The 12635-nt window shown below is 47.8% G+C and overlaps 1 protein-coding gene across 5 annotated transcripts in view; it reads left to right on the top strand.

The window, feature by feature from the left end:
- Positions 1-4695: 4695 nt before the first annotated feature.
- ACTN1 (actinin alpha 1) overlaps positions 4696-12635 on the top strand; it is an 86016-nt gene continuing 78076 nt past the window's right edge. For all 5 annotated transcript variants that reach the window (XM_059473539.1, XM_059473535.1, XM_059473537.1 and 2 more), the window contains exon 1: positions 4696-4919. In XM_059473539.1, coding sequence (XP_059329522.1) covers positions 4821-4919 — 99 coding nt within the window. In that variant the 5' untranslated portion in view covers positions 4696-4820. The remainder of the gene's footprint in view (positions 4920-12635) is intronic.

The following is a 12635-nucleotide window of genomic DNA, read 5'->3' on the forward strand; positions in this document are numbered from 1 at the left end:
TATTGAAACAACTGTGACCTACAGCTGCATGCCCTACCCATACTGGGTATATCTGTAAGGGACCCAGCACATCCCAGAGCAGTGATGGGTGCACAGCAATGACTACTGCTGCTCTGGTCAGTGTTAGACTCACAGGTTTGTGGCAGAGCTGTGTGGGAAAGAAGCCAGTTCAGTGTGTTGTAGCTGAAGTATGATGAGGCAGCTGCCTTGCTTAGAAGGAATTAAATTTTTGTTGGCTTTCTCTCTGGAAAGTGATTCCAAGCTATGGCCAGAAAAGGGTTCTGCTTGAAAATAGCCTGAAGATACCACTGTAATAGTGATATCCTTGAAGATGGGGGAGGGCTGTTTTTTTCCCAAGCATTTTACTACAAAATAGTAGACTTGCAATTATGGAGAACATCAAAGTGAATGGATTTTAAGTGAAGTTTTTAAACTGGAGCTAAATAATGATAAGTCTGAGCGCGCAGTGACTCTTGCATAGGAAAAGGTTTTCTGTGAAGGCAAGGGTGGAGCCATGTGCTTGCTATTCTCCTACCATGTTGCAGCTGTTCCCTTTCCAGAAAAATTTCACAATGTTTACCTCCAAAGCTTGTCACACTTTTACCATGTTCAGTTTCGTGCCTTGGAAGTGAGAGAAACAATAAATTCTGCCTCTTGCCTCTTTAAGCTACAGGCACATCATCAGGCAAGATCTGCACAATCAGAAAGTGAGAACAAGAGACTCAAACCTGAGTCTCCCTCTTGGTGGCAGCAGGAATGAGCTGTCTCATACTTAATTTGCAATCTCCAGAGGCTCTTGCCTTCCTGCTACCATGTGGAAGGCATTGGTTGGCTGTGCCTTTCAGAGCACTCCACATGGAGGTGTGTAGCTTCTGCAGCAGCTGCTGCACCATGGCTTCCCCTGTGCCTCAGGGCAGCATCTTCCTCTGCTTCCACCAGGAGAGGTGGCACTGAACATGGCCTGGATCAAGCCTTAGGTTTGTACGTGGATACACCAGTAGTCAGGGATGTGTGTACTTATGGTGTCCAGTTTGAAGTGTGCTCTCTTCTAAACTTTAATCCATTCCCTGTCTCTTGTAGGAACATGGAAAATGTTATTGTCTTTATCTTCTCTGGTTCCTGAGTCTTTTTATTGTTTGGGCCAGACAGAGATATAATATATGGTATACCCCACTGAGCTCAATCAAGTTAATGCCTGCATTTCCCAGGGCCTGAGCTCTTACTGGTAGTCTGTCGTGAATTGGTGACATAGAAATTAGGAAAAAGAATTTAACTTGTTGAATTCTCTACTGTGACAGCCCAACATACAGTTCAAATTTAGGTGCCAAATCTTTGAGCAACAAAGTTTTTATGCATCTGCAGAATATAAGTGCTGAAACTTGGCTGTGAGACTTCCCAAAACAAAAGTCAAGGGCCATTCCAACACAGCCTTGTTCACTGTTGTACAGTGACTGAGCTCACCTGCCGGGCCTCATTACAGAAGCTTATGGATGTTCTTGGCAAGAAAACAGATATGTCCCCAGGGAATCTCGTGACCTGTAGCTAATATGCAAAGCACAAAGAGAATGAGCAGCACACAGTAACCAGAAATACCCTAATGCCTTCGGGCTTGTTCCTCTTTTCATCTGTTGCAGACTGAAGAAGTAGGGTGTACGTCCGGCTGTTCTCATGGTGACTCTGTCCCCTGCCCTGCAGAAAGGCCACCCTCTCTTCATTGGATCAGAAAGACTTTACTGGAGACCCACTTGGTCCAGCGGGGTGGGAATAATGCCCACGGAAATCAGCAGCAATCTTGTACAGAGAAGAGAACTCTAGGAGTAATGACAGCAAGTAAGGAAGACCAGAGTGCTGCTGGGGTTAGAGGTACCTCTCCCATCAGTAGCACTGGGCTCTGTGGGTCCTGTTGCTGCTGTGCTTCTCTCTCCCATTGCAAGCTTGTCTCTTCCCCTTTGTGGTGCTGGTACTACTCTTTGCAAGGGCAGAGGGTCAAGTGGATCTGGGAACTATCCCAAGTTTGGAAACAGTCTTTTTTCACCCCTCACTATTGCTCGTAAATTCATAAAACTGGCCAAGAACACTCCCTTCCTTTTGTTAAGGAGTTTGTAAAAAGCTAATGGTTGGGATGGGCTTAGGAGTGAAAAACTAAGTATTTCCCAGAAATCCAAGAAAGAATTTTAGAAGCAAGGATGATGAAGTTAGAAATACAAATGTCAGAGACAATTAGGAGAGAGGCAATAGAAACCTCACACTAGTTCTTGATTTTATAATAGTTTATTACACTTATGTTGTCTATTAAATTGTCTAATCCATCCTTTGCCCTATGCAAGAAGAAATAGGTACATGAACAGGATACTGGCAACTAAAAATAGTTTTCTATTTATGGTATCATCAGACTTTGTAAGAGATCACTGGGTGTATTTCACACAGGTAAGAATAGTAACTTTATGAATATGGGCACGGTTGCTTTGCAACTCAACTCCAGGTAACCAAAGAGGCAGCATCTAGAAGATTCAGCCTCACAGAAACCTACTGCATGTCTCAGGGCTTGGACCTCCGTGGTGCTGACCATTTCCTGGGAAATGCTGAGAGTCCCCACTAACTAAAAGGCAGTTGAGACTTCTCTCCACATTTGTGAAGGTCTGAAAACTGGCTTTCGCGGTGAAGCAAGTAGGACCCCCTGCCTTAAAATACAAAGCTTAAGACTTCTTTCAAGGAATATATTTGTTTCCCTCCTCCTTTTTTCCCCCCAGATCTCTACCAATACCCACACTCTCCCAGATTCCTCAGGTGGAAAATATCTTCATAAATAATAAAAAGGAACAAAACTTTTAGACATCTTTGTTGTTTCTCTATCATCATGTTGTTTCTGTATCCGCCTGTGATCAGGCTGTAGCTGTTGGTTCACAAATTCTGTTAAATTTGTGAACTGGCGTTTCACTGAATGGTTGTAAGAAATAAAAATTGGCCCTTCCTCTTCAAAATTATGAATGTTACTGTACTTACATATTTAAATAATCTTTCTTCATCTTGAGTGATGCATGGTAGAGTGAATGCAAGTCTCTGAATGGTGCAGAACTGTTATAATTCTGATAATTATATTTGTGGTTTTGATATCTGCAAGTGTACATAAAGGTACATCATATGACACATGAAGACAGAGAACAGTACAGAGTACCATTATATCATACATCTGTTCATTATAGACTGCACAGTTATTTACACCAAGAAGTAAAGAATATATCCAATTTCACTCCCAATGTTTGTTAAGACAAAGGAAAAAAATTTTCCCTTTTTTGCAAGTGGAGCTCATTGGTGTGATTTAGGGCTAAATCTAGCTTGATGTGGAACATTTCAGCTCAATTCAACCTGGTGCTTTGTAGCATCTTTCTAGTCCATTCTCAGCTACCCCCTCTCTCCCACATTCCTGGGCTCCAAACTTCTGCTTCCTCTGTTATCAGAGGAATTGGGACACAAGCTCTGCTCTGCATGATGCTGCGGAACGGCGTTTCCTTGGGCTTCCTCCACTTCTGTGAGAGATGCCACAGCGCTTCTCAGCGAGACTACCAGGGGAACAAACAATTCTGCTGTTCTTTTCCTCCTCTACTCGTTTAACTGATGGAAGCCCGTGTCAAGTATTTGCGTGTTGGTACACTCCTTAACTTGTGTTTCCCTTCTAGGAAGCTGCTCGATGAGCCAAACGCACTTCAGTTGAGCGTTTTCCTGTCGAACAGGATATTTGCGGGCAGACAGCAGCAGGTGCTGCCGTCTGGGAGGCCCTGGTTGTCCCTGGCCTGCAGCACCCACCTCGGGCCCTGAGGGCTCCGGCTGCCAGTGCTGGCAATGCCAGCCTGGAGCAGCGGCTGCCGCTCAGAACAGGTGACACTGCCCCTTCTTTCTGCGTCCTGGGTGCGAGCACTCCTGCACAACGCCCGAGCTGTGTTTGGAGTCGGGCAGCAGGACTGTGGGGCTGTCACCGAGCACTCACGTCGGGACCGGCAGGATGGGCACCAGCTGTGCCACACGAAAACATCCTCACAGTGCCAGCATTTGATGCACCTGAAGTTGTATCAGGGAAAGTTTAGGTTGGATGTCAGGAAAAGGTTCTTCACCCAGAGGGTGACTGGGCACTGGAACAGGCTCCCCAGGGCAGTGGTCACAGCACTCAAGCAACCTTTGGGCAATGCTCTCAGGCACAGGGGTGACTCTTGGGGTGTCCCGTGTGGCGCTAGGAGCTGGACTCCATGATCTTTGTGGGTCTCTTCCAATTCAAGAGTATTCGGTGACTCTGTGACAAAATGCCGCTCGGATCCGCCGGTGAGGACACCCCAGCACAAGCTCCCGCGCCCCATCCAGCCGCGGAGCCGTCAAAATAGGAATTCTCCCACAGCGGCGCGGAGCTTCCCTACATCGCATGGCATCGCACGGCACGGCACGGCACGGCACGGCACGGTGCACCCGCCCGCGGCCTCCGCCCCACGCCGGGGGGTGGCGAGAAGGGCCGTGAGTAGGGCGGGGCTGCCGCGAACCGCTTACCACGGCACACAGATATCTTGTGATGGACGGCCGCGAGGACCAATGAAACAGGAGCTCACACTCGGGGGCCGGGGCTCGGCCGCGCGGATGGCGGCCAATAAGCGGCGCGGAGGCGGGTGGTGGGCGGGGCGTCCCGCCCCCGCGGCTCTGCGCGCGGCCGAGGTAGGGAGAGGTGGGAGCGGGCGCCGCCGCCGCGCGCTCGGGCTGAGCGGCCGCGGGGCCGGGACGGACACAGCGGGCAGCGGCACCGGCGGGGCGCGACGCGACGGGCAGCAGCGGCCGCAGCCATGGATCACTACGAGCAGACCAATGACTACATGCAGCCGGAGGAAGACTGGGACCGGGACCTGCTCCTCGACCCAGCTTGGGAGAAGCAGCAGAGGAAGGTGGGCGCACCCCCGTCCTCTCTCCTGGCGTGCATCCCGTGGGGCTGCCGGGACCCGGCCCCGCCGCCCCCTCCACCGCTGCGGCGGGGCCGGTGCGCGCCCGGCCGGGGGCTGGCGCTGCGCGGCGTGGCGGGGCGAGGCGGCGGGGACGCGGGGGCGGGCGGGGCGGGCAGGTGATGGCGGGGCGGGAGGGAGGTGCCGCGGCGATCCCCCCGCAGCAGCGGCCGCGGCCGGGTCACGGGCTCCCGGCCCGCAGGTGCGCCCGGGCGGGGCCGGGACGCCGGCGGGCGGTGGCGGGGCCCCCCCGCATTCCCCCCGCACCCCCGGCGCCGCCCGTGCCCCGGCCCCGGCGGCGGGACAGTCACTGGCTGCTGGTTTGAATGGTGTGGTTTAGGGCAGGGCTTGCGCGGAGCTCATGTCCAAAAATGGTAACATTCGGCCCCTTTTTAAACCGAAAGGGTGGCGGTGGGGAGGGGAGCTCAGGAGGAGCTCCAGCCTCGCCGCTAGCTAGTTATATTTTTTTTCCCCTCCTCCTTTAAACCAAAAGCATCCTGTATTAGGTCACTCAGGAATCCTAATCCCCGAAATATTTCCGTTTTAGTCACTCCATCGGACGAGAGTAAAGCAGAATTTGGAGAGGCACTGATGCTGGCATGGCCGGGGCACTTCGGGGTGCAGCAGGCTCCCGCTGACTTCGCAGCCAGTCACTGGCTCGTGTTTTGGATCGTGCCTTGCTCTCCCCTTGCTGTGAGCAGGGAAGAGAACCCCAGACCTTCCATGAGAGAGGGGATGATAGTGCTTTTTTTAGCACAAATGTTATATTAACGTATATAATGTAGCCTGAGGTGTGGGGCTTTCTGTAGAAAGCTGGGAACAGTTGGGAAGGAGAGCACAACAGTGGGAAGATGATTATTCCTCTTTAACCCTTCTCCTCTTCCCCTCCTCCACTTCCAGATGAAAGGTTTTCAGGTTTTCCTGTTCAGAGCTGTCTGAAATGGTGCCACTGAGAAGTTTTTTCCCTGGAGTATGATGAGTTGATTGAAGGTGATAGCTACAGAGCTGCTGTCAGTGGTTTCCTTGCTCAGGGACTTGAGTGCTAAGAGTAGATAGCATGAGAACTAAAGTACACAATCAAGGGCATTTACTGGTGAAAGAGTTGATGGTGTGTGAGGTTATATTTCGGCAAAGTGAGGAATGCAGTCTTGGTCTGGGCTGTGAGTGGTGGATGGCTTATTGGAAGTCAGAGCTCCGTTCCTTTGAGGAGGGAAGTTTCTTCTGCCTGGCTGCAATCTCTGTTTCCAGTCCTATGCCTGTATCTGGCCAGTACATCTAGAAACAGCTACTGGGGCCCAGAGCAAGATCACCAGCCTTGCTGACGGCTGTGAAGAGAAATGATTGTTATGCTGTAGGGGTTTTTGCCTTTTATGGTGCCGGGTGAGGTAGAATATTTTATATATAGGGGTACACTGGTTTGGTTGTCAGAAGCAGGAGTGGAACCTTTGGACTCAAAAGCCTTAAACCCAGGGTTGTTGTACATGCTGTAAATGTCATGTTCTCTTAGTATTACCTCCTTTCAGGAGATGTTAAGTCCTCTTGGTCCTATCACAAGAGGGTGACAGAGAGCTGTTCTGTTAACGTGGGTTACTTGTGCAGAGGGAAGAAGCCAAGAGGGAATTTTTAGTAATGAAAGCCAACTTCTTGTGCAGGTCAACAGCTACCAGTTGAATTTGACGTGGTGGGAGTCGCTCTCCAGCTTGCTGGACTGGAGGACTCTCTGTAGTTAAATGTCTGTTGCTGGTGGTGGGATCACTTTATTGTTCTTCTTTCTGCTGATGAACAGCTGAAGCTGTTCCCTTCTGCAGTGGGTGCAAGCTCAAAGTTTTATGGTGACCCCCCCACGTCTGTATTTTGGAGGATCCGGTCTGGGAGTGATGGCTCTTCCCAGTTGCAGCCCATCAGGCTAATATCCCCTCAGAGGGATTGGTGGTTACACCCCAGCTGGGGCAGGCTGTGCATATATTGAGGGATTTCTGGGGGTCTGAATGTGACCAAAAGCCCTGTTGGGGTCTTGGGGCTTGGGTCCTTCAGATGTAAGAAGGCAACAGTATCTACCAAGCAAAAAGTGTGGTGTAGTAAAACTGTCAGTCCTTCTTACCTGTGAAATGAAATCACTGCAGTAATTAAGCCTGAATGTTCAGTACAGTACATGTTAGTTAATAGTTTACTGAGTGTGAAAAGAGAGATTGATGCCTACCAAATATTCCTGTAGATACATTTCAGGCTCAGTCTTTTCTTGTTGACTTATATATTTGAGGTTTTTCTTCACCTAAGTCTGATTTAAGTGCTGTTGAATTATCATCATTATTATTGTTTGTATCACTGAGGCCAGCTGCTGAGGCAGACTCTAAACTTTGCTTTTTGGGCCCCCTCTGGGAGCAAGGACAGCATGTCTAAAGTGATGGCATGGCCAGTAATGCAGCAACAAATGTCTGTATAAGAAGTGTGTGTGTCCTGCTGGCTGTTTCCAGCCCTGCCCCTGGTGTCCTGGCTCGGTAAGGCTCTCTGGGCTGTGGGTAGCTGTGCCACTTTGCTGTCCTGCCAGGTTCTGTGCAGCTGGGACTCACTGAGACTTGGAAGCGAGCAGTCCAGTAATGTTACTCAAATGTGAATTAAATCCAGCTCCCCTTCTCCTGGATGCACGGGCTCAGCAGAACTCAGCAGACATCAGAAGGGGGAAGATTACTGAATTTTAGTAATGTCTTCTACAGGAGCATTATAAGGACAAGTTTGTTGAGATTTTGGGAGCTGGTTTGCAGGTTTCCTACCTGTGCTGAGACAGATATTACAACCTTTGCTGTCTGGAAGGTTGCTTTGAAATGGGTAAATAGGCAAACTGCAGAATGATTTTCATATGTGAAGGGTGAAAGTTGGCCTCTTGAATGTGATACAGAGGAGAAGCACTGGTTTCACACCTGCCTACCTGCCCCTTCCTCGGAAGCTTCTGTTTTATAGTGTAGGGATAAAGTGACAGTTCCTGGGAGGAAAGCAGCTTTCCACATGAAGCCAGTTTTTAATTTCTATCAGAAGTGACTCTCTAAGAGGTTTTAAAGAGCTCATCACAGCATTGCTGTTCTTAAGCAAATTCAGCTACTTTTCACCTGATACAAACCTCTGGACAATCTTTTGTGCAGGAGCGGGGAGGGGGGGGGGTCTCTTCTGGGCATTAAAATGCTTTCTCCTTTGAACTACATCTCAGTAGTTTGAACTGTTGAACTCATCTCAGCAGTTTCTTGTAACAGCCTTTTTTTTCCTCTGTGCCTTCTCTTCTTTCCTGTCTGGAGTCAAGCCTCAAAGTGGCAGCAGCTAAGGCATAACAAGATTGATCCTGCAGTTTCCCAGATCTGCAAAGCAAAACTTGCTGAAAGCCATTGTAGTGGACTCACCTAGCTGTCAAGATAGACAAGGTTGCTTAGTAAGAAGTACATCTGTGGGTGTTTAGTGGTCAAGAGATTGTCATTTGTGCCCACAAAGACATTACTACCTCCTGATGACAAGTTATCAGCTGCAGCATTCAGACTTTTCCTGGTGGGTTTGGTGTGAGAGACTAGGTTAGCCGGGTGGTGTTCAGCATGCCTGGCTCATCTTCACAGATGAGGTGAAGGGTGATTATGAGAAGGACAATCTCCAGCTCCTTAGTGTCAGGAATAACACTGAGGTGAAGCCGGGTTTGTTTGGGGGTATTGGTAGGAGTCCAGCCTTCAGGTCCTCCATACAGCAGGCGCTCATGTGGGCCATTCTCTCTTAATGAACTCTTTGCTCAAGGTACAGCTCCTTCAGGTTTGTTTTAAAATCTTGCCTGAAGCAACTTGTCTCAACTGTAGAGCTGGCAGGGAAACTTTAAATGCCAAATTTCTTTTTGACCTGACAAATGCTTTCTTAGGAGTAGGAAGCAGTGTTCATTTGCAGTGTGTAGAAGATAGCCATATGCAACTTTCATGCTCTAAGGAATTATAATAATGCTTATCTTTATTTAAAAAAATTTAAAAATATGAAAAAAATTAAATTGGTGAAATTGATGTGCCATGTGTTTTACCCACTCTTGCTCTGCCTTGCCATGTTGGCATCTCTGACAATGTGGCAATAAACGATATCTCTGGCTTAGAGAGCTGGACTGGTCAGATTTATGGTGCTGCAGAAGCAGTGATAGCACAGACTTTGGTGGCACCTTTTCTGTGCCAAGTAGTGCTTACTAAGTACAGTTGTTCATAAACTTACATAAATTGCCTGTTAGAAACTCAAGTCTTCTTAAACCTCTCTCACTATTCTGTGCCCTGCACTGTATGTAAAGATACACATAAATACAAGGGTAAAAAAAAACTGCACGAGTCTCATGACCCTGCTGTGTCTGCATCCTGCAGGCCTTACTGCATTTTTGATTTGAATTTTGCTGTTCTAATCACCTTTCTGAGGTGGGGTTGCTAATGATAGAAAGTTGCTAATGATAGAAAGTTCTCATTAAATAGGGCCATCATAGAAACACCCCACCTCCAAGCCTCCTGGTAAGCATGCTCTAGTCAGGTGGTATGAGTGTGACTATTATCTCTGACAAAATGTAAGAGCCACAATCATAGTTTCCTTTTCATTTGGGTTGAATCTCCTTTTGTCCAGAGAGGGTCTGTTTTGAGAAAGGTATCTAAACTTCCAGAAAGCTACGGTTGTGGTAGCTGCTGTGGACCCACAGAAAGGTGTGATACCACTCCTAAACTGAAGATTGCTGAAATTTCATTCAGTGCTATTATAGATTCAGCCGTGAGGCAAATAAATGTGCATTGTTGATGAATGCACTGCACTGGGTTGCTTTGCTGCTGCTGTGCACCTGTGTGGGCCATAGCAAGGGATGGTCCTTTCATGGTCTTTGCACTGTGGGTGTGCTGTGGGGAAGGTGGCCCTGCTGCACCCAAGTATCCTGTGTGCTTTATTTCACACTGACCATTATTGATGCTGAAGCAGAATGGTGAAATTTGTAAGAATGCTTGCTCAGCTGCTCTTTTGCAGGCAGGCAATATAGGTCACCAGATATCTCCTATCTTTCAGATCAAGCTTTTGTTGTTTAACATAGGTATCTTGTTGCCAGATACTTGCTTTTCAAAACATGAAACTCAGAAGTTGCTGTAGGGAACTCTGGAAATACCTGGCTTTGTAGATCAGTTATATGTCCTTGAGTGTGGGAGCTGCCTCATGCTTTCTATGATCAGGTTTTGTCAGGATGTGCATGTTTGGTTTTTTTTAACGAAAACATTATTATTCATTGTAACCTCATGGTGGATGATGAATGAGGCGTGTGTGTTTTGCTGTGACTTACCCTCCTGTTCAGAATTCTGTGTAAGGGAGCAGGCTAAGGAGAAAGCAGGCATGGGTTAAGATGGCGACTGCAGATTCTTTCAGGGGGAGTCTGTAACAGATCCCAAGGATCAGTTTATGAGAACATGGTACTCATCAATCTGTACTGAACTTATCCTTCCAGCCCTCTAGGGAAGGGTGAAACACCTCAAAGGCATCCAGCTACCAGCCCAGTGATGTAAAGTGTGTCTGTCTGGGGAATTTCTTGCTGACTGCTTCAGGCAACCAGTTTAAATTCTTGTACATGTGATTTAGTAGTGACATTTTTTCAATGCATTGAGTGCAAAGGCTAGAGAGGATAACATTGTTTTCTGCCCTGACCGTTTGCAGTGCTTGTAGCTTGGGGCATGTGGCATGCTACTTAGGGCATCCTTAAGAAGAAGCTGTTTGGAAACCAGTTTTATTGTGTGTTGGGCAAGAACTTGTCCCCACTTGTCCCCTTGGAAGCACATGCTTTTGTATGAGATGGTGTTGTCTGTATAATTCAAGTATAGCTGGGTGGTAACTGATAATGTGGGGCAGTAAACCTGCAGGGTAAAAGTGAACACTGGAGTCACACTTTTGGAAACTGTATGTTACAGTAGCAAGCCACTGACTGTTCTTCCTAGCCCTGAGGTCCCAGTTGCTGCTGCTGCAGGCACTTTACTCTTATCGTGTGTGCAGTATGAGAGGTGCAGCTCTCATGCACTGTCAGGTGACAGAGGAGGAGCAGGGTTCATTTGGCCTCCCCAGCCAGTTTGTGAGCCTGTGTGCTTTTCTGGGGCTACTCACTGAAATCCACTAAGAACATTGACCTGGAGTTAAGGTTGGCACAAACAGCAGTGACAGAGATGGTGAAAACTGTGCTGGTGAAGGACTGAGTGTGTTTTCCATCTGGCTGTGGATTATCACTGTTGTGCCTGACACTTAGGCTGTTCTCTGGGGTGCACTTATGCTGTTGGAGAATGGCTGTGCTCTTTCTGACAATGAGGTGCAGAAAGCAGTCAGTGTAGAAAAGAGGCTGGAGAACTGTCTGGGGAAACATTGGGAAGCTGCGAAAATACTACATACAATGGACTGGTCTCACTTGAATATGTTGTGTCAGCCCCAGGGGCTTGCTGGATGGATTGCTGTGATTTTTAGAGGTATTTTGTACAGTCTGAGAAATGGTGTTTGAGGAGGATGGAAGACTGTGCAAGAGTTTGCTCTTCTTCTGTATGGGAATATAAAACTGATTTCTTGCCATGTGTGACTGTTGGAAGCATGATGGTTATCATAAGGAATATGCTTAGCATGACCTCATAAGTCTTCTATAGCAATGTAAAACCCTGTTATCCCATCAAAGCAATATGTGAACTGTGCCTGAGGGGGGAAAAAGCAGGTATAGTATGCTTGACAACTGCCAGGGTGGGAAAAACATAACATCAGCAAGAAAGGCAGTCACCTTTTCTTCACAGAGACATAGGATTTGCTCTAACTCCGGCGTTTTGGGGCTGAAGCATTGTTACTCAGAGATTGGATCTGTGGGGATGAGTTGGTGAAGAGTGGTGGGATGGACTTGTCAGCAGCAGTACTGTCTGGTGTTAGTCATGCCAGAAAAGCCTTCTACTGAAGTCGGTGGAACCACCCACCACTTCTTTTTGACCTCGGTGCATGAGACTGACATACGGGTTCCCAAAAGTCACTCAGATCCCTGAGACAGAACTGGGGACGTTTTGGGCCAATCAAAAAAATGCTTAGGTGAACAAAGGCACTAGCATTAATATGATTAATTTAAAAATTAATTAAGAATATGTTTAATTAAATTACTTCCAATTCCCTTCCTGCCATTGCCTTCCCTGCTCTCATTCCCCTACTGTATGAGAGCAGAACTTGGTCATAGGATGTGGTGTGGCCTGGTGCCAGTTTAACCTCTTGGCTCCCTATTAGGTGGTAAAGCAGAACCAATTTTTCCCCATGCTGGCTTACTGTCATTGTGTCTTTGCCATTCAGCTGGCAATGAGTGTATCTTACTGGTAAGGGCTGGGTCAGGCCTTTGAAAGCCAGCTCTCCTACATATTGCAGCTTGCTCTCTTCATGCTTTTACCTGCAATTGTCCTCTCTTATGCTGCTTCCAAATCCATGGCTGCTTTGAAGCACTACAACATGGATGAGACTGTGCAGAGACACTTTCAACCCTCAGTGGTCTGAAACAGCTTCCATTGGCAGGGCTGGGGAATGCGTCCATAAACAGAGGGGATTTTGGTCTTTCATCCAGATAAGTCTTTGACTTGTCATTCTATCTGTGTAGACTGGCAATGTGTTCAACCCTGTGGTGTGAGAAATGACAGCAAACCT

Source organism: Ammospiza nelsoni, chromosome 6, assembly GCF_027579445.1.
Source record: "Ammospiza nelsoni isolate bAmmNel1 chromosome 6, bAmmNel1.pri, whole genome shotgun sequence".
Classification (NCBI taxonomy): domain Eukaryota; kingdom Metazoa; phylum Chordata; class Aves; order Passeriformes; family Passerellidae; genus Ammospiza; species Ammospiza nelsoni.